The sequence below is a fragment of the Centroberyx affinis genome, unplaced genomic scaffold, assembly GCF_046629955.1.
Source record: "Centroberyx affinis isolate AG114_WGS23_722 - 3 ecotype Tasmania unplaced genomic scaffold, CSIRO-AGI_Caff_v1 ptg002629l_1, whole genome shotgun sequence".
NCBI classification, from domain to species: Eukaryota; Metazoa; Chordata; class Actinopteri; order Beryciformes; family Berycidae; genus Centroberyx; species Centroberyx affinis.
In genome coordinates this window covers 111849-133925 of record NW_027280823.1, presented here as the reverse complement: position 1 = coordinate 133925, position 22077 = coordinate 111849, and the positions used below count along the sequence as shown (strand labels likewise).

The 22077-nt window shown below is 41.3% G+C and overlaps 1 protein-coding gene across 2 annotated transcripts; it reads right to left on the bottom strand.

Moving 5' to 3' along the window:
- Positions 1 to 303: 303 nt before the first annotated feature.
- LOC139657094 (cleavage and polyadenylation specificity factor subunit 3-like) lies at positions 304 to 21411 on the bottom strand. 2 transcript variants are annotated; one of them, XM_071534807.1, is made up of 19 exons: positions 21235 to 21411; positions 19280 to 19343; positions 18417 to 18514; positions 17505 to 17633; positions 16242 to 16419; positions 15377 to 15466; positions 15132 to 15282; positions 14152 to 14327; positions 13096 to 13254; positions 10716 to 10862; positions 7938 to 8090; positions 7284 to 7392; positions 5969 to 6067; positions 4543 to 4637; positions 3886 to 3977; positions 3275 to 3290; positions 2771 to 2820; positions 1972 to 2068; positions 304 to 719 (listed from the first exon to the last, which is right to left on the bottom strand). In XM_071534807.1, the coding sequence occupies exons 1-19, from the start codon at positions 21303 to 21305 to the stop codon at positions 618 to 620; spliced, it is 2076 nt and encodes a 691-aa protein (XP_071390908.1). In that variant the 5' UTR covers positions 21306 to 21411; the 3' UTR covers positions 304 to 617. The 2 variants fall into 2 exon arrangements, with proteins under 2 accessions (XP_071390908.1, XP_071390907.1); XM_071534806.1 differs by lacking the exon at positions 3275 to 3290 and having other exon boundaries at positions 2771 to 2837; positions 3890 to 3977.
- Positions 21412 to 22077: the final 666 nt, after the last annotated feature.

Here is a 22077-nt window from a genome sequence, read left to right as displayed (position 1 = left end):
CTTCTAAAATCAAGACCTTCTGTAAAGTCACAATGAAATAAGAAACTACTTTTTCATCTCTAGTGAGACGTCCAAACTCTTCTAGAAACATCTTCAACTCTCCATTTCAAGTCCAGTGGATTTTGTCTAACACTTGTTAGCCAATTTTCCATATCCTTCACCTATTTGAAGATAAACGCCAATTAAGTTTTTTTCAGACTTTTTCAGGACTTGCAGAAACCTGAAAGACATTTTTCTTTTTCTTTCTGAATCCAGAATCAGAACAAAACTCCAAAATACTCTGCAGTCACTGTCAAACGCTGACGTTTATTTTCAACATAAGGAAATTAATTCTGCATTGACATTTGTTTTATAGATATTACAAATACAAAATACAAAAGCTATCGACCGAGGATTCAGAGTAAGTTGGACAGGAGATTCCTTTGGAATCGCGTTTTAAACAAATCGTCCATCTTCGTTAAAGGAAAACAGGAACGAAACAGGAAAATATTTTCTCAACTTAATAAAAATGTCCATGAACCTCCACATCAGTTCATACAGACCGTCGCTCCCCGCAGACAGGAACACGGAAACCGGAGAGCCGAGCGGCGATGACATCACAGAGTGGGCGTGGCCTGTCAGAAGACGGGGTTGACGGCTTCGTAGAGCCGCTGCACGGCGACTTCCACCATCTCCTTCAGCGACTCGTCCTCCGAGCCGCTCTCCTCACACTCCACCGCCTGAGAGAGGGGGGGCGGGGGGGGGCAGGGGTCAGAGGTCAGAGGTCAGCAGACAGGTAAAGGGGCATTAGGTGATCTTCAGTAGCCTCCATCAGCGACCAGTGGGAAGTGCAACAACATCGATATAACTCATCTCCTCATACAGTTCCAATATACCGTATTTCCTCTAATATTGGCCCGGGCCTTTATTTCCCTCAGCTGCAGAGGGTCCCAGGCCTTTATTGGAAGCAGGCTTATATTAGAGACAGGCCTTTATTTCTAATTCCCTCTGTTTGATAAGTATATTTGCTCATATTTTAGTACGAAGCCTCCTTGTTTTCTGATCTGCTTCTGTTGGGGTTCGTTAGGTATCCGTTTTTTTGTTACTGCAACGCATTACCGATAATTACGGTAATGGACGACGGCACGCTCCAGAGACTTCCTCCGGCCGAGCCGTCTTGTGGCACACCGCCATCTGGTGGCACTTGTACGTTACTACAAACTACAGTTACATTATATAACAGGCACCAGGAGTTTACCGGGATCCACCGTTGTTTTTTCCTTTGTTTCTGTATTTGGGGCCGGCCTTTATTTGCTCGTGTCCCCGGACATTATCGGAGACCCGGCTTTTAATTGACTACCGGCCACTATTAGAGGAAATACGGTATATATTTTATTTATAAGCCAGAGTCCCCAGCCACCCGAGTCAGAAAATAACGGGAGCTCTTTGAAGTTCATCAAATCAAGTGAAATTAAAAACGAGGGGCCAAAAAATAAGCAGCAGTGCTCCTTTTGCGTCACATTTCTTATATTCACACATGAATGCGACTGCTGTTCCCTGTGAGCCTATGGTGATTCTTTCCAGTGCATTCTGGGAAAGAACGTGTGAAAGAATGAGTGTTTTTTTGATCAGAAAACTTTGCGAGTTCACAGCCTGAAGCAGCAGAAACACCGGAGGTGAAGACAGACTGAGACAGAGAGTCTTCTGGAACATTCTGTTGCTGGCAGGGAGAAACAAGTTCAGGCTGATCTGACTGGTGTGAAGTGAGGCTTCATGTGACAGCATGCCATGCAAATGTGTTTTAGACTAAAACCCAGTGAAACTGCCCCCAAAAAGGACAAAACGCCCCTAAAAATACGATCAAGGGATAAAAAATGTTCTCTGGAAAAACATTTATTTCTTACTAGCCAGGCAATAAATACAAAATAAAAGCAGACTGGAGACTTTAATGAATCAGGACTTTAACAGACGGTTTACAGTGTCTCTACTCACTCTGGTGTGTGGGTCGATGTGAGCGGTGACGCCGTCCACCGTGACGCTCAGCCGCTTCCCGCCTTTCACATCCACACAGTCCTCTCCAAACATGTCCCTGCACACACACACACACACACACACACACACACACAGACACACACGCACACACACACACACACAGACACACACACAGCAGGCTGAGTTCTACTGAAACATTATATACAGCTCTGGAAAAAATTAAGAGATCCACTGCAAAATTATCAGTTTCTCTGGTTTTACTATTTATACAAGGTATGTGTTTGAGTAAAATGATCATTTTTGCTTTATTCTATAAACTACTGACAACATTTCTCCCAAATTCCAAATAAAAATATTGTCATTTAGAGCATTTATTTGCAGAAAACGACAACTGGTCAAAATAACAAAAAAGATGCAATGTTTTCAGACCTCGAATAATGCAAAGAAAACAAGTTCATATTCATTTTTAAACAACACAATACTAATGTTTTAGCTTAGGAAGAGTTCAGAAGCAAAGAAGAGCCAGGCTGAGGTTTGCAAAAGACCAGAAGGTCTGGACCGTAGAGGACTGGAGTCAGGTCATCTTCTCTGATGAGTCCAAAATGAATCAAACACACACCTATAAATAGTAAAACCGGAGAAACTGATAATTTTGCAGTGGTCTCATAATTTTTTCCAGAGCTGTAGATATAGATATTCACTAGCATAGCCGCTGTATCATTCTATGTGGGGAAACTCCACCCTACTGGCACCCCAGGGAGGTTAAAACAAACCACCAGAAGGTGTTTTCAGGACTTACTGCAGCATCAGCTCCAGTCTGTCCACGAACATGTCCATGTCCACACCGTCCTTCTTCGCTTCAACAACTGAAACAAACACAAAACCTCGTCAGCGTGGAGCTCAACACTCTTTACTCCTGATCCTTTCACTTTCCACATCGCCAGCATCCAGCAGAAAGCTTCTATTTTGTGTAGTATTTCATAATTTTATTTTTATTGTTATTTTTATTGCTTGTATTATCTTTTATCATTTATCTTTTATTATCTTAACTACCCATCTTTTATTGTTGTCCTATTCAATTAACTTTTTGGGGTTTTTTTTGTTGTTGTTTTGGTGTGCTTTAGTCTCTAAATTCATTTTTAACATCCCATGTTTTGTCAGTCGCTTGCAAAGCATTTTGAATTGCATTTGATTTGTTTGAAAGGTGTTATATAGATAAAGTTTGATTGATTGATTGATTCTGTTGGGTTAAAGGACGACACTTTCACCTTCACTTCCAGAACTCTCTTTAAACACTGAAGACAGAAACCTTCATGCTGCTGGAAGGAGTTTTGGATAAAAGCCTCCAGCAAGTGGCAGATATTACAGGAAATCAAATAAAGTCAAATTGAAGAATTTTTAAGAGCTTTTTAATGCTCCTTGCAAATAAATTTTTGACTAATTTACAAATCAAGCTGTTGGAACACAGCTAATGAAAGTTATGAAACTATAAATGAGCAGAATAAGTAAAAGGACAACAGGAAATTAATCGTTAAAAGACATGAAGTCCAGCTGTGGTCAGTAAAGCAGCAGGATGCAGACTGAGCAGCAGACTCTGTTCTGGACTCAGAGAAACCTGACATCACATGGAGAAAGAATTAAAATCTCTAGTACCTGGAGTTAAGACATATTCAAACTTTGTAAAGCCTTAAATTTAGATATTTTATCTGCAGACACCCTGTGTAAGTTAACTTGGTATTGCCAGAAATAAAAATTTGGTTGATTTGATCTTTTTTTTTTTGAGGAAATGTCTCAACACATTATCAGTGATTTGAGTTGGTGTCAGAGACAGGAAACGTCTCTACATGAGTGTGATGATGTCAGCTGTGGATCAACAGCAGCTCAGACTGGACATGCAGAGTTTCTCCTGTTCACTCACATCTCTGAGCTTTGGGGTTGGATTGGACCTCCAGGACCACCGTAGTGACGGCGTCGGCGTACATGTCGTTCAGCGGGTTGGCGAGCCACTGAGGACAGACAGGAGGACAAACCAGATCACTGATCCATCCCCATCATGAAGAAAACTGAGATATAAATGATAATAACTAATAATACTAACTTTATTTATATAGCACCTTTAAAAACAGAGTTTACAAAGTGCTTTGACAGACAAAATAAAAGCAGAATACTCAAATTATGAATTTAAAAGGCAATAAAACAATAATAAACAGGGATTAAATTCATAGGAGGACAGAGGTGGAAAAGAGAAAACATTCAAGTAAATAGTGGTATAAGCGTAGGATGAAAACTAAAATAAATAAAATAATAGAACAAGATAGAGTTAAGATAAAAGATAAAAGACGTAAAAAGACAATAGAAAGACGATAAAAAGCCGATAAAAGATAAAAAGACAAGCTACATAACATGTCTGTGATGGAGCTTAAATGAATATTAGAGCCATGAAACCCAGAGGCAACAGACAGCTGCAGTGAGGCAGCAGATCAGCGAATCCACTGACTGACTGAACTCTGGGAGGCAATATTGCCGTCACCGTTGCCTCAGAAAAGTTGCCTGTGTGCGAGTTGCTCTGACCTCCAGCAGCACCATGCCGGCTTCATGAACCAGAGTGATGTTCTTAAAGATCCTGACGGTGATTTTCTCTGCTCCCTCCACCTCCTCCACCTCTCCTGCAACACAGCAGCCACAGAATAATAATCAGAATAATTATAATAATAAAAACGTGGGGTCCGGGGACCACCAGGGGTCCTTGAGAGGGTTCCAGTGGGTCCCCAGCAAATTGATGAATTATTAAACATCACCATTATTTCATTTACAAGAAGTTAACAGTTAGAGAATGTAGAAGAATCACTGTTCTGATCATAGTTTCACTGTTATCTCTCTACCTATGACACAGAAATCATATCTGACAATAAAAATATTCTCAGATTTGGGTCCGAGAGACAAAATCTCATCAAATGGGGGTCTGTGGCCCAAATGTGGACTAAATTAGGGTCCTTGATATGAAAAAGGTTGAAGGAAAAAAATGTCTCAGGTAGAAGATCAAAAAGAATTTGCACATTATAAAAGGTAAAAAACCCAAAAGAAAAAAGAAAAGTGCACAAAGAGAAAACATTTTGGTCAAAAGACTGAAAACTGATGATGCTCTTTTGACTGAAACGTTTTCTGTTTGTGTGCTTTTGTTTTTGTATGTAAATACATTTTGGCATCGTTTGAAACATATTTAAAACTAGAAGTAACCGCCTCACGGTTGTATGCCTCCGCCAATAAACTTTGTTTTATCATTGCAAGGACAGTCTTTATTTATTGAACATATATAATTAATGTGATTATTAGGTCAACTTAAAGGATTTTGGTGTCTGCAAAAGTAAGTGACAGCACTTCCACCGTTTTTGTAGAATGACCCAAGATTGTTTTCTCAGCTACAGTGGTAAGCAAGACATTATGATGTCACAGTGAAGTTGACCTTTGAACTTTTGGATATAAAATGTCATCACTTCATCATTTTATACTAATTAGACATTTGTGTGAAATTTTGTGATAATTAGCGTATGAATTCTTGAGTTATGGCCAAAAACGTCTTTTGTGAGGTCACAGTGACCTTGACCTTTGACCAACAAATTCTAATCAGTTCATCCCTGAGTCCAAGTGGACGTTTGTGCCAAATTTGAAGAAATTCCCTCAAGGCGTTCCTGAGATATCGAGTTCAGGAGAATGAGACGGACAGACAGACAACCCGAAAACATTATTACATTATAAAAAAAACAAACAATAAAATCATTAGACAAAGTGAGATGAAACACATGAGATGAAACACATGAGATGAAACACATGAGATGAAACACATGAGATGAAACACATGAGATGAAACACATGAGATGAAACACATGAGATGAAACACATGAGATGAAACACATGAGACGAAACACATGAGACGAAACACATGAGACGAAACACATGAGATGAAACACATGAGCAGATGCAGGAAACAGCGACTCACCGGCCAGGCTGCGCAGCTGGCTGACCAGCAGGCTGATGGGGCCGCTGAAGGGGATCGCCTGGGTCTGCTTCACCGTCCCCACACACAGGTCTGTGTAGTCTGAACACACGGGAACACGGGTCAGACAGCGAGGAACACCGGGGTCCCTGAACGCAACACACGGGGACCAGAACCGGGGTCCCTGAAGGCAACACACGGGGACCAGACCGGGGTCACTGAACGCAACACACAGGGACCAGACCGGGGTCCCTGAACGCAACACACGGGGACCAGAGACCAGACCGGGGTCCCTGAACGCAACACACAGGGACCAGACCGGGGTCCCTGAACGCAACACACGGGGACCAGAGACCAGACCGGGGTCCCTAAACGCAACACACAGGGACCAGAGACCAGACCGGGGTCCCTGAACGCAACACACCGGGACCAGAGACCAGACCGGGGTCCCTAAACGCAACACACAGGGACCAGAGACCAGACCGGGGTCCCTGAACGCAACACACAGGGACCAGAACCGGGGTTCCTGAAGGCAACACACAGGGACCAGAGACCAGACCGGCCAGACGCCTGGAGGGTCCCTGAATGCAACACACAGGGACCAGAGACCAGACCGGGGTCCCTGAACGCAACACACAGGGACCAGACCCGGGGTCCCTGAACGCAACACACAGGGACCAGACCGGGGTCCCTGAACACAACACACAGGGACCAGACACCAGGGACACGGCAAGACAGGAAGACCAGAAACTTCCGGCTAATGTTCCACCTAAAGACCGGCTCAAAACTGAAACATCATTACAGTATTAAACAGTAAGATAATATACAGTTCAGTGGAAATCATGAAGTGAAGATGAAATGTTGCTGTTTGGTGAACCAGCTTTCCCTCAACCTGCCTCCTCTACTTCTACTGCAGTTAGTGATTCACTACGTTTCCCAGAATGCCTTTCAACAACCTCCAGAGAAGAGGCATCAACTTCCAATTTAAAAGGTGGCTGTAACAGAACTGTCCCACAGGCTGCTGAACTGTTCTAAATGGGGTAAATATATATAAAATCGACTTTGTAACAGGGCCATGATGCCAAGATATTTAGATTTTGAATTAAGACAGAAATGACATACTGTGTGTTTAACAGAGTCTCAGAGTTTTAGGGGAGTTTTCCATTAATACTGCAGTGAAACAACAATAAGTCTGTTTAGATAAATCTCTACCAACTTAACAAAGCATGTGAAAGGTGAATAAATGTCCACTGTACACACACACACACACACACACACACACACACACACACACACACACACACACAGAGGTACTGACTGGAGAGGTCGGAGGACGTCAGGATGTGGTAGTTGAAGTTGCGTTTGACCAGGATCCCAGAAACCCTCTGACCCTGGACACACTTCCTGTCAGCCAGCTCGCCCATCACCTGTGCAGCAAAGCATTCTGGGAATCAGCGGGACTGCACACGCACAGCGATGAGATTTGTTCCAGCAGACGACTGAATTTAAATTCTGTTTTCTGAATTTGTATGGAATGATTGAATTTATTGAAGTTGAAACTGATTATAGAAATCAAACTCATGATGCTCTTACCAAGTTTTTATCCTATTAAAACCATATTGCATTGAAAAGTCCTAGATATTTAGTTTTCTTTAAGATATTAAATTGATACTGGACTCCTGATTTGTTCTGACTTGACTTGCTGTTCTACATTTAGACTTGAGACTTGACTTGGGACTTGACTTGGGACTTGAGCAGACTTGACTTGGTCACACCTCTGCCGACATTATTATTATTATTTTTTTTCCATAGCAAGTTAAAACTTTGGAACAAACGGAACAAGAAAACAAAAAAAAATTGACAACTTCTAGTGTTTTGTGTCTGACTTGTTCATACTGGCACTTCAGCTTTTACCCAGAAGTCATTGCAGCTGTGCAGAAGACAACAAACATGCTGAGGTGTTTTCTGGTACCTTGGCCAGTTTCTCTCCTCTGAAGTTGAGGGTGACGGCCTCGGTGTTGCGGGGGTTGTGGACTTCGATGTGGACCTCGTCGTTGTCTTCGTATTCCCGGATCAGAGCCGCCTTCAGACGGGCCATCTCATTCTGCTCCCCGTGGACCAGGATCTGAGCGGGACACCGGGACCAGTCACATCACAACACCTCAGCCTCATTTACACACAGTGGTGGAAGAAGTACTCAGATCTTTTACTGAAGTAAAAGTAGAAATACCACAGTATAAAAATACTCTGTTACAAGTAAAAGTCCTGCATTCAAAATGTTACTTAAGTAAAAGTACAAAAGTATTAGCATCAAAATGTACTTAAAGCAACAAAAGTAAAAGTACTCATTATGCAGAATGGCCCATTTCAGAATAATACAGTATATATTATATTATTGAATTATAATTATTGATGCATTAATGTGTAAGCATCACTTTAATGTTGCAGCTGGAAAAGGTGGGGCTGATTTCCACTACTTTATATACTGCTGGGTAGCTTACAGTAATCTATAATAATACATCACAATTTATTAGTTGATTATATTTTGTATTAATAATCTGAATCTGCAAAGTAACTAGTAACTTAAGTTATCAAATAAAGGTAGTGGAGTAAAAAGTACAATATTTCCCTCTGAAATGTAGTGGAGTAGAAGTATAAAGTAGCATGAAATGGTAATACTCAAGTAAAGTACAAGTACCTCAAAATTGTACTTAAGTACAGTATTATGTATTAGTATTAGTAAATGTTCCTGACTGATGTCCAATCACTAGTCCAATAACAAGAACAACGAAAACAACTGACACATGTCTGTGCTGAATGAATGAATATTCAACAGACAGCATAATTAATCTATAAACCTAGTGCAATAAGGAGAACTGTGGAGGGTCACCTGGTACAAAAAAAAAAAAAAAGCGTGATTCAGTGGGCTCGGTTTTCTTAGTTTACTCTAAACCGGAACCACAGATCAGTGAACCATGCACACAGATTTGTAATATCTACGTTGATGACATCACAGAGGGACTTTCAGGCCGATATACAGTGAGCCAGAGCCAATACACACAGCTGGGCAGACATATAGTGAGCTGTAATAGCCATTAGGCACTTAGAGCAGTGGTTCTCAACGTGGGGTCCAGGGACCACCAGGGGTCCTTGAGGGGGTTCCAGGGGGTCCCCAGAAAACTGATGAATTGTTAAACTTCATCATTATTTCATTTAGAAGAAGTGAACACAGTTAGAGAATGTAGAAGAATGACTGTTCTGATCATAGTTTCTCTGTTATCTCTCTACTTACATTATGGATAGATATGATTTTGTCCAGAATTCCATGACTGACAGTAAAAATATTCTCAGACAAAATCTCATCAAATGGGGGTTTGTGGTTCTAATGTGGACTGAATTAGGGTCCTTGATATGAAAAAGGTTAAGAATCACTGAGCTAGACCATATGTGAACCATAACCATTGATTAATCACATCAGTAGGTCTAATTTATGATCGGATGTGTGTTTTGGTGACAATATGAAACCTATTTACTCCCAGTATAAATCATGCTTGTAGAAAAAGCATGTTAATTAAATTTTATATGCAACTCTGTGGGCCGCTGTGGTTTCCCTGTGTGACGTCATCAATATACATATTACAAATCCATGTGCACGGTCTACTAATCCGTGGACATGGTTTAGGACTCTGTGCACACTGATTACTAACGGAGGGCCCGGTGCACATGGAGCCGTGAAGGTTCACCACTCGGTGCCCGTATGGATTTCCACATCAATTATTTTTTTCTTACCAGGTGACTGGGAGGTTGTTTTTTCTGTGTTCTAATAATTTATGTGAAATGTAAATGCTGTAAATAATTTGTCGTTACCTTTTCATGGTTATCAAACAACAGCAAGATCATTAAAATATTTTTTCTTGAAGTCTCTTCATGCTAACATGAATGGAAGTTTGCACAGACGTTTGCTAGCTTGTTAGCATTTTGTGACTTTCAGAAATTGTTTTTTTTAATGATAATCGATAATAGATAATCGTATATCACTAGTTCATGTTTCCATGATAAGAAACTGTAATTTAATGATACTGAAGTGTTCAAAGTCCTGATGTGTTATATCAGCTCTCCATCACTCCTGACCAATCACAGCCTCTGAATGCCCAACCTGCATCATGTGACCAAAACTCTGGTCTGATCGCTCTCTGAGAAAATAGATCCATGGTGCAGGTTTAAAGTGAGTAAAGAGACAGCTGATTGGTCTGGATGTTAAACCAGGTGTGTTTAAAGAGAGAGCTGATTGGTTGATTGATTAAAGCAGGGGTGTTTAAAGTGGAAGCTGATTGGTTGATTGATTAAAGCAGGTGTGTTTAAAGTGGAAGCTGATTGGTTGATAGATCAAAGCAGGTGTGTTTAAAGTGGAAGCTGATTGGTTGATAGATCAAAGCAGGTGTGTTTAAAGTGGAAGCTGATTGGTTGATTGATTAAAGCAGGTGTGTTTAAAGTGGAAGCTGATTGGTTGATAGATCAAAGCAGGTGTGTTTAAAGTGGAAGCTGATTGGTTGATTGATTAAAGCAGGGGTGTTTAAAGTGGAAGCTGATTGGTTGATTGATTAAAGCAGGTGTGTTTAAAGTGGAAGCTGATTGGTTGATAGATCAAAGCAGGTGTGTTTAAAGTGGAAGCTGATTGGTTGATTGATTAAAGCAGGGGTGTTTAAAGTGGAAGCTGATTGGTTGATAGATTAAAGCAGGTGTGTCTTACCACATGAGGAGGTTTCAGCGCTCGGATGAACTCGCTGGTCTGCTGGTAGTCTGTGTGAGCGGAGAAGGAGATGTAGTCCACCGACATCTTCAGCTGCAGCTTCTGACCCGACATGGTGGTGATCTCATCCGGCTCCGACATGATGTGCTGCAACACACACACACACACACACACACACACAACACACACACACACGAGAGTTACACACTGTCCCAATCCATCCTCAACACCACTAATTTTATTTTAGAATTAACTGTATTTCCCTTACTTAGTCTTTTTCCATTTAGCTGTTTTGTCCAGTTTTGCTGTCATTTAGTTTTTTATTCAGTTAGGATCCAGGGATGTACAACGTGACATATATGTTGCATGTGTTTTGCGTGTGTGTGTGTGTGTGTGTGTGTGTGTGTGTGTGTGTGTGTGTAGCCGCTCGTTTGTGTGAAGTGAGGGTTCGTGTGCTTGTTTGTGTGTGAGGTGAATCGATGGCACATCGCTATTCTACTTGGTAGTTGTAGTCTATCGTGCGATTACAAATCATGTCCCCGACTGTGTAGAGTCCATACATCCAACACCGATTCCCACAATTCCTAGGGAACAATCCCATAATTCCTATGCGGTTGCCTCTACGCCGTTTCCTCGGAGCGCAGCGCAGCACCCGGACAGTCTACAGCTTCTACAGAGTTATACTGTAGTTCATCTTCAAAAAAGGCAAGCAGTTGCAAACATGTAGGGCTGGGTATCTGTACTCGATATCTTTAAGGTATCCACCGTAATAACCCAGTACCAAGTAGTATCGAAACTTCTCCAGTCAAACGATACCTGCATTAGATTCTTTTTGTACACAGATCTAGAAAAAAATGACAAATTGTCTGGTTTTGCCCACAGCCAATCACCGCGAGTGTTCTTTGATTTAATGCAACGTGTGATTGGCTCATACAGTCTGTGGAGGTGAAGTCGAGCGCGGTGTGTGTGATGGAGTTGGCAGTTCAGCGTGCCGAGATGACACCAAAACGTAAAAAAAAAGGTATCGAAAGAAGTACTCTATTGGTATCGGTATCACTTTAAGGGTACTGGTATTGGTACTGGTATTGTAATTTTTTAAACAATACCCAGCCCTACAAACATGACTAAATAATTACCTTTGTGAGACGAACATGAAGTATATTGAGAACTTTCTACGCCGTCACTCAGAGATCAGCAGTAACAAACGAGACCGGCTGACCAACACACACTGCAGCATTAACAACTTCAACCCGCCCTGCGCCCGCCCTGCGCCCGCCCTGCACCCGCTCTGCACCCGCTCTGTGTCTTGGACTACGACCCCGGAGCTAACAGTTCAGCAGAGAAGCTTCTCTGCACAGCTGAGACAGAACGTTAATAACAACACAGCCGAGCACTCCGCCTCCCCCTCATTTTGTTATTCTCATACAGGCAGGAGACTGTAAGATGCTTTCAAATTAATTTATTCATTAATTAACACAGTTAACTTTTTAAAATAAAGAGGCTGCGGACCATTTATCTTAATTGCCAGTTATGTTTCATATTGTATTTCGGTGGACTAAGGACACCAGTGAAAGGTTTGGCACAGAGTACTGGAGCAAGAGACTGAAAGTAGTGCCTCCTTTTCTATTCATTCAATCGAGAATCGGTTTTGAATCGAGAATCGATTCTGAATCGATTCGGACACCCAAGACTCAGAATCAAATCGAATCGTGAGATTCCCAAAGCTTCACACACCTAATGTGAAGCGTAATATATTGATGTTTTGTATACAGTTATGTCCCTGCAATTTACCATTATGGGCAAGGTTTGGATTTTGTTGCCCTGTATGCAACATTAATGTCCTTTGCCAGTCACACACCTGTTTAAGTGATGAACTGCACTACTTGGTTGTTTTTACAGATGGTAACAGATGTTTTATACGCGTGCTACAAGTTTGTGGCCTGTGCTACAAAACTATCACCCTCTGTAGCACCAGAGCTATGTGCAACAGTTAAGGTACAGCCCTGGGATGACAGGACAAACTAGGACATACAACAAAAGATAGAGCTGTTGATCAATACATAAGACTCATTGATGACTAAAAGTAACAATTAAGCAATTACAACCATTATTTCCTAAGCTGCACACACTTGCACAGAAATGACAGCTGCCCATCAACTCACAACTAAACCACAGGAAACCAACAAGTCAGTCAGTCAAAGAGGCAGAGCTACTTTCAGCCATCAGCCCATCTGCTGAGGCTTCTGGCTTTTAAAACTCACTTTCCAGCCCAGACTCTGTTCAGCCACAAAAACTCCCCGCTCCCATTTCAGCTCCGAAGGCTCAAAAGCCTCGTTCTCGAGCCAAAAAAAGGGGGCATCATTAGTTTCCCAGAATGCACCTTGGCCAGCGTTCCCTCCACACAGTAGCCAGCGATGATGACGCCGTTCCTCTTGTCGGTGCACCAGCTCTCAAACAGCTCTCTGGACAGACCGCTCTGCATCATACCAGGAGACGCCATCACCACACTGGGCCCAATGTCATCAAAGTGATCCATACTCTGAGAGAGAGAGAGAGAGAGAGAGAGAGAGAGAGAGAGAGAGAGAGAGAGAGAGAGAGAGAGAGACAGAGAGAGACAGAGAGAGAGAGAGAGGAGAGAGAGAGAGAGAGAGAGAGAGAGAGAGAGAGAAGAGAGAGAGAGGAGAGAGACAGAGACAGAGAGAGAGACAGAGAGAGAGAGAGAGAGACAGAGAGAGAAGAGAGACAGAGAGAGAGAAGAGGAGAGGAGAGAGAAGAGAAGAGAGAGAGAGAGAAGAGACAGAGAGAGAGAGACAAGAGAGACAGAGAAGAGAAGAGAGAGAGAGAGAGGGGGGGAGAGAAAATGTCAAATTTTGAATGTTTATAGAAGATAGAAATATAGAATTTTTAATGAATAATTTAATTATTCTGGCAAAATATTTTATACACAAATGTAAATACTGCAAAACACAATCCTGTTTAACAGCCTTTAAAAATGAATTAGAAACATTTTCCAAATCTCTAAAATGTATGAAAAGCATGAATGCCCAAAAATTACACTTTGTATTTATGCAATATAAAGTAATTTAACCCCTGGAACGTAAACATTGTTCTTTTTTTCCCTTTAATTTACTATTTCTTTTCTCTTTGTTTTGTTTGTGTTTTCTCTATTTCCTTTTGATTATTGTCTTTGACACATATGTTCTGTACTCAGCTTCCTCTGGTGATACAGAAAGAACTGTCATTGCCAATCTGTTGTATATTTGAAGACTCTAATAAAAAGAAAAGTGTTAGCATGGAGCTAACGACCGAGGACACACAGATGGTTTTGTGTCTCTGTTCTCATCAGGTAACCAGCAGGTGCTTCCCGGTCGTTGAGCTGCTGTGGGATCGAACCCGTGACCTTCGGGTCACGGGTCGGACTCGGAGCGCTCCTGACCTTCAGGTTGCTGATGTGTTTGAAGACGAAGGGGTTGTTGATGTTGATGGCCTTGCGGATCTTGTCGTTCATGGCGTTGACGTACGTCTGGTAGACCGCCATGCACTTCCTGGCCAGAGACGAGGCGTAGTAGATGGGGATGTCGTGCAGCTCCGGGTGGTTCTGCCAGTACTCGTCTGTCCACACACACACACACACACACACACACACACACACACACACACACACACACACACACACACACACACACACACACACACACACACATTTTAACAATTTATTTATGTCCACATAGAAGAAAACGTATAAGGACACAAATATTGAAGGTGCAGTAAAGTACATTCACAAAATCATGGACCAGTGGCATAGATCTTCACAATACAAAACATAATACTCACACACACACACACACACACTCTGCTGGGTCAGGGTGGGTGTACAGTGCTGGGTGGGTGCTGGTTGGTTTGTGTGTGTGTGTGTGTCTCTCTTTGTGTGTGTCTCTGTGTGTGTGTGTGTGTGTATCAGGGTTCCCACACCTTCTTAAACATCAAATTCAAGGACTTTTCAAGGACTTTCCAGGCCCAGTTCCCTCAAATTCAAGGACCCAACACGGCACAGTTTGAGACACGGATCAAGGTTGGGAGAACCAGCTTTACAGAAGCTCACAGACAACAATTAAAAAGAGAGAGAGGCTTGAACGTGTGAATGTGAACACTTCTCACCTGTGCTGTGTTACAGTGATGGCAGACTATGTGCTCTCTTGCCTTCTCTAACAGAATATATCAATTCAAGCACTTTCAATGACCCATGTCTATTTTCAAAAACTTTCAAGGCCTTAATTTTTTTTTCTCAAATTCACAAACTTCAAGGACCCGTGGGGACCTTGGTGTGTGTGTGTGTGTGTGTGTGTGTGTGTGTGTGTGTGAGTGTGTGTGTGAGTGTGTGTGTGTGTGTGTGTGTGTGTGTGTGTGTGGTCTCACCCAGGATGAGCAGCAGCTCCTGTGCTCGGCCCAGAGCGAACACGGGGATCAGACAGCGTCCCTCTCTGTTCACGATGTCATGGACCGTGTTGCAGAAGCGAGCCTCCCGCTCCTCCCGCTTCTCGTGGATGTGAGTCCCGTAGGTCGACTCCTGTTTCAATAAAGTTTAAATAAAAGGTGTTTAAATAAAGTTACATGTCGACTCAACGTCTGGCAGGGATTTTTAAATAAAGTTCAGGACTCACGGTGATGAGGATGTCTGGTTTGACACTGGGGATCTCTGCTGCCATCAGATGTCTGTCCTCCTGACGGGAGAAGTCTCCTGTGTACAGCAGCTGGACACACACACACACACACACACACACACACACACACACACACACACACACACACACAGATAAAACGGCCGTTTTCCCTGAAATCTATACTTATATACTAAATTTATACTGTTACTGTACTATTTAAAATTTTAAATGTCTTTTATTTTACTAAATTGTGGCTGCACTCTAACCGTTCTTTAAAGGAATTGTTATTTATTCCTAGATTTACTTATTTATGTTCTTTTTCAGTTATGACTGACTGTCAAACTAGATAATAATGTTCTATGGCATTCATTCTCTGTATGTATTTGTTCATGTTTTACAAACCTGAGCCAGGCCATACAACAATGATAGCAATCATATCACATACATACAGGATTGGTAGAATACAGCAGTTAAAAATAATATATATATTTTTTTTAACGCACTGGTATCGGATCGGTACTCTGTATCGACTGATACTAAAGTTCAGGTATCGGTCTTAGTATCGGGAAGGAAAAAATGGTATCGAAACATCTCTATTTAAAAGTCAACATTTTGCCTCCAGTTCACAAAGCATCAAGGTTTACTTTCACCTTTCCTGTGACCACAGTTGTTTACTAGACATTACGATGCATTGTGGGATATATTTAGCTCCCTTAACTGTACGCCAAATTTGATTCAGACACTAGACCCAGACGGCTCATGTCTAGTCTCTAGTCTCTAGTCTCTGGTCTCTGGTCTCTAGTCTCTAGTCTATAGTCTATAGTCTCTAGTCTCTAGTCTCTAGTCTCTAGTCTCTGGCGGTTACCTTGACCCCGGCGATCTCGATCATGAACATGGCGGCGCCCAGCACGTGTCCGGCGTGGTAACACCAGAACTTGATGCCGGCGACCTCCTTCACCTCGTGGAAGTTGATGGTCTCGATCTTCTCCATGCTCTCCTCCAGGTCCGTCTCCGTGTACAGCATGTCGTCCGCAGAGATGTTACTGCAACCAGAGGGACACGAGTCACATGACCGCTCAGACTCGAGTCACACGACTAGGACTCGAGTCACACGACTAGGACTCGAGTCAGACTTGAGTCACATGACTTGGACTCCAGTCAGACTTGAGTCGCACGACTAGGACTCGAGTCACACGACTTGGACTCCAGACACATGACTTGGACTTGAGTCAGACTTGAGTCACATGACTTGGACTTGAGTCACATGACTTGGACTCGAGTCACACGCTTTGGACTTGCGTCAGACTTGAGTCACATGACTTGGACTCCAGTCAAATGACTTGGACTCCAGTCAGACGCAAGTCACACGACTTGGACTCCAGACACATGACTTGGACTTGAGTCAGACTTGAGTCACATGACTTGGACTCCAGTCAAATGACTTGGACTCCAGTCAGACGCAAGTCACACGACTTGGACTCCAGACACATGACTTGGACTTGAGTCAGACTTGAGTCACATGACTTGGACTCCAGTCAAATGACTTGGACTCCAGTCAGACTCAAGTCACACGACTTGGACTCGAGTCACACGACTTGGACTCGAGTCCCACTTGAGTCACATGACTTGGACTCGAGTCAAATGACTTGGACTCCAGTCAGACTCAAGTCACACGACTTGGACTCGAGTCACACGACTTGGACTCGAGTCCCACTTGAGTCACATGACTTGGACTCGAGTCACACGACTAGGACTCAAGTAAGATTTGAGTCACATGACTTGGACTCGAGTCCAAGTCAGTTTTAATTGCTTCAAACTTGACTTGATGCATGAAGAGAAGACTTGAGACTTGACTCTGACTTGTACTCTGATGACTTGAAAAGGTTTCTAAAGTCTTGACTTGAGATCTTGTGTTTGTGTAAATGACTTAGATTGAAAGTGATGAGATTGAGAGTGAATTTATATGGAATGATTGAATTTATTGATCCTGCAACTCTGTCAGTGTTTGTGTCTTGCTCCGCCTGTTGAGCTTCACAGAAACACATGATGATGATGATGATGATGATGATGTCATGTAAATCTTCTTCAGCTCCTCCGCTCGTCTCTCAGACTCTGAAGCTCCACCCACCTGACCTTGACGTAGTCGGACAGCAGCCAGCGGTAGATGGCCTTGGTGGCGTGAGTCATGAAGGTCCGGCCTTTAAAGCTGGTCTTCTGCAGGAACCAGGGCAGAGCGCCACAGTGGTCCAGGTGGAAACTGAGGGGGTGGGGGGAGGGGGAGGGGGGGAGAGCAGGTAAGAAACCACCACTGACATGTAAACTAGACACAGACAGAGGAAAATGAGCTTTAAGTCCACGACTCCTCTTTTCTCCTTTAACAGGGAGGTCAAACGTTCTGCCCTAATGTAATCACAATGAGAGTTCCAGGCAGACGCTCTCAACCAAACTGACATCTCAGCTCATTTTAACACACTATTAAACACACAAATGGGTGATGTTAGAGTAGATAAATTGGTTGAATTGTTTCATTTGCACATTTATTCAGAAAAAACCCAACGTTTTATTTTATAACCCAGAAATAATTACGCTAATTGGACTCTGTTTACGTGACTTTTTTCCTGCAAAACGCGGCAAGAAATCGCCACAGCAGAAATAAAGGGGTTATGATAAGAAATCTGACAATATTTAGACAAATAAAATGTATTTTATCAAAAGGAAAACTCACTTTGAGACGTTTTATGGATGACCTGATAATTATCTATCTGCTATTTGCGGTATTTCGGGGGTCTGAAAACGCTACAGACGCCACCGTCCAGCGGGACTTAGAATGCTGTAGGGAGTTAAAGGCTTTAACTCCCTACAGCCAGATCTATAACAGCTTTCTCTTTTAACACACTTCAGATATTTGTACTGTCTAATAATCTGTTTTAAACATATACTTTTAATATGTCAACTATTTTTATGTCTGTTTTTTGGTTTCTTTAAATCATGTCATTTTTAATAACTAAATGTATTTTCAGAGCAGAGGAGGAAGTCTCACTGGCTGATGAGCAGCAGGTCGATCTCAGCCGGGTCGATCAGGTCGATGTAGGGCAGGGCGTCCATCCCCTCCAGGCCGGGGTGGATCCCACAGTCCAGCTGGGAACACATTAACACAGCAACTGAACACTAGCTTCATTATTATTATTAATCATTTAGTCCAGCAGCCAAAAAAACCCAGAAGGATTCATTTAATAATGTGATGATGAAACAGAAAAAAGCAGAAAATCTGTGAAGCTGTAACCAGGAAATGTTTGGTGTTTTTACTGATAAATGACCAAAAACGATTAATCACTTATCAAATTGTAATCGATTAGTTTTCTGTCGATCAACTAATTGACAAGTTCTGACACATAATCATATTACGATCATTTTGCTCAATATTGCAATTGCAATATAAATCGGAACACAGTATACAGACATTTTTCAATATTTGCAATTTTTCAGAAAACAAGAAACATTTTTAATAAAAAACTGAGATGTTGTTGCTTAAGATTTGCTGTGTTTGAATACAATGAAAGTTTGTTGTTTTTTTACAATGTGTTATTTAATTAACAAGGCAGAAATTAGGCTCAGCAGCAGAAAACTATGAACTCAACTCTGAGAAAATAACTGTAGCATCATATGATTTGAAAACTGAAGAAGTTCATATTGTAATTTTAATTTTGTTTTCAATTAATTGTGCAGCTCAGCTACAAATGAATAAACCCTGTGTGTTCTTTATTTAAACTGCTGCAGAGGAACCAGACTGTCTTTCTTTCTTTCTTTCTTTCCCCCTGTTTGTTTTCATGTGAACACTCTGAAGTGAAGTCTGCACATGTATGTCTTTATATCCCGTGTGATGCAGAACAGGCGGTTTGTTACCATGATCTTTCGTCCCTTGAACTCCAGGATGATGCAGGACCGGCCCACTTCCTGTCCGGCTCCTCTGAAGCGGGCAGAGACACAGAAACATCACAACGAGTTTAACCTGCATCTGACACCAGCTCACTGTTATCCTGCTGACTGATGGAACAGCAGAAACCCTACATCACCAGTATCACAAGCAACCTGTAGTAAGGAGTAGGGCTGCGACTAACGATTATTTTCATTGTCGATTATTTTCTTGATCAATGGATTAGTTGTTTGGTCTATAAAATGTCAGAAAATGGTGAAAAATGTGGATCAGTGTTTCCCAAAGCCCAAGATGACGTCCTCAAATGTCTTGTTTTGTCCACAACCCAAAGATATTCAGTTTACTGTCATAGAGGAGGAAAGAAACCAGAAAATATTCACTTTTAAGAAGCTGGAATCAGAGAATTTTGACTTATTTTTCTTAAAAAATTACTCAAACCGATTAATCGATTATCAAAATAGTTGGCGATTAATTTAACAGTTGACAACTAATCGATTAATCGTTGCAGCTCTACAAGCAACCTATAGTAAGGAGGTCAAAGGTCAATTTAAGTAGAATGGAATGCAGATTGGATTCTGATTACTATACAATTCTAATTATGTCAGTGGAAATCATCTAAGAAACTACGAGCAAGAAAGATGTTAAAATATTGAACATGAATAAACTAATTAAACAAACAAAACAATTTTGTCAACAACTTTAGATGAAACAAATGAATTAGTTAGTATGGAAGCCCATTTCCGCCAGTGTGATGAAAAAAATGGTTCTGTAAGTCATTATAACGAGAAACTTTCTCAAAATAATGACTTAGTATCTCAAAATAATGACTTCGTATCTCAAAATAATGACTTCGTATCTCAAAATAATGACTTCGTATCTCAAAATAATGACATAGTATCTCAAAATAGTGAGAACGTTCTCAAAATAATGACTTAGTATCTCAAAATAATGACTTAGTATCTCAAAATAATGACTTCGTATCTCAAAATAATGACATAGTATCTCAAAATAGTGAGAAACTTTCTCAAAATAATGACTTAGTATCTCAAAATAGTGAGAAACTGTCAAAATAATGACTTAGTATCTCAAAATAGTGAGAAACTTTGTCAAAATGACTTAGTATCTCAAAACAATGAGTTAGTATCTCAAAACAATGAGAAACTAGTGTTGTTTCCTCATATGCGCCAAAGCAACAGAAGCAACTAATTGAGAAAGTTTCTCATTATTTTGAGATACCAAGTCATTATTTTGAGAAAGTTTCTCATTATAATGACTTACAGGACCGTTATTTTCATCACAGTGGCGGAAATGGGCTTCCATAAATTAGCAATCCAACTAATCACAACAAATACTGAGGGTAAAGAAGCTGCGTTTACATTCATGCTGATGCTTGCTAGTTAGCAGCCCAGATAGGATTTGTTCCGTTACACCAGCAAGCCAAACTCCTTTAGAAAATCTGTCACTTTAAAACGAACTTACTTATCGGCAAAGGCAAGTACCCGGTAGAATACGAGTTATAGCCTTTTACAAATGATTAGGGTCTTATAGTAAATTCGGCATTCAGGTAATCCACCAAGAATACATTTCTAACAATAAAATATCAACTTTTAAAAGTGATTGTCGCTGCTTCGCTACCGCCATCAACGGTGCGTTCAAGAGTTAACGTAAGCTAACGTTAGGATTGCGGGACAAATAGGCGAAACAGCTATAAAAGTTTACATTTTATTAAAATAATTGCTGCTTAGTGTATTGGATGTATGCCGAAATGAAGAATGGCTCCTGTTGATTCGTTTAAGACTCAAGTGGCGTATGTACGTTTGTCGATAAGCAAGGCGGCATTAAACTATCAGGGTTCTGAATGGACTTCGGCGTCCAGTGAGCACACATCGGGGCTAAAGTTAAGAAAAGTTAGTAGTGAACTCACAGCGGGCGGATGAGCAGCTGGTCGCTCTCCTCGGCGGGAACTGTCACATCAGATTTACGTTTGGCTGCCATGTTTTATCTCATAAAGTTGACAAATCTTTCACACAGATAAATTAATTCATAACTACTATAGTAGAAGTTGTTAGCGGGTACTGCGCGGGGTGCACGTCCTGGGCAATTCCGTCACTTCCGGTCTCAGTTGAAATATATCCGTGTGAAACCGGTTGTAATTTTTGTTCCGGAGTGTAGTCTGTACTTTTCCCTCACGTCTGACCTCAGATGAGATGAGATAAAAACTTTATTGATTCGCTGGGAAATTAGGTCTTTACAGCAGCAGGGAAACAAGGCAAATAAGCACATAAACAGAATATAAAACGAACAATAAAATAGAATTTATACAGAACAGAGGTGTGACCAAGTGAACTTGTCTGAACCAAGTCTAAATGTAGATTACCAAGTCAAGTCCAAGTCAAGTCCATGTCATTAATGTCAAGTCTCAAGTCTAAATGTAGAACAGCAAGTCAAGTCAGAACAAATCAAGAGTCCAGTATCAATTTAATATCTTAAAGAAAACTAAATATCTAGGACTTTTCAATGCAATATGGTTTTAATAGGATAAAAACTTGGTAAGAGCATCATGAGTTTGATTTCTATAATCAGTTTCAACTTCAATAAATTCAATCATTCCATACAAATTCAGAAAACAGAATTTAAATTCAGTCGTCTGCTGGAACAAATCTCATCACTTTCAATCTAAGTCATTTACACAAACACAAGATCTCAAGTCAAGACTTTAGAAACCTTTTCAAGTCATCAGAGTACAAGTCAGAGTCAAGTCCCAAGT

Excerpts from the sequence above, each read along its gene's own strand:
- LOC139657094 (XM_071534807.1), bottom strand. The coding sequence starts at position 21,305 with ATGGCAGCCAAACGTAAATCTGATGTGACAGTTCCCGCCGAGGAGAGC. Across the intron at positions 18,515-19,279 it reads TCAAGGGACGAAAGATCATG|CTGGACTGTGGGATCCACCC; the intron begins GTAACAAACCGC and ends ATGTGTTCCCAG. Across the intron at positions 2,069-2,770 it reads AGACTGGAGCTGATGCTGCA|GGACATGTTTGGAGAGGACT; the intron begins GTAAGTCCTGAA and ends GTGTGTGTGCAG.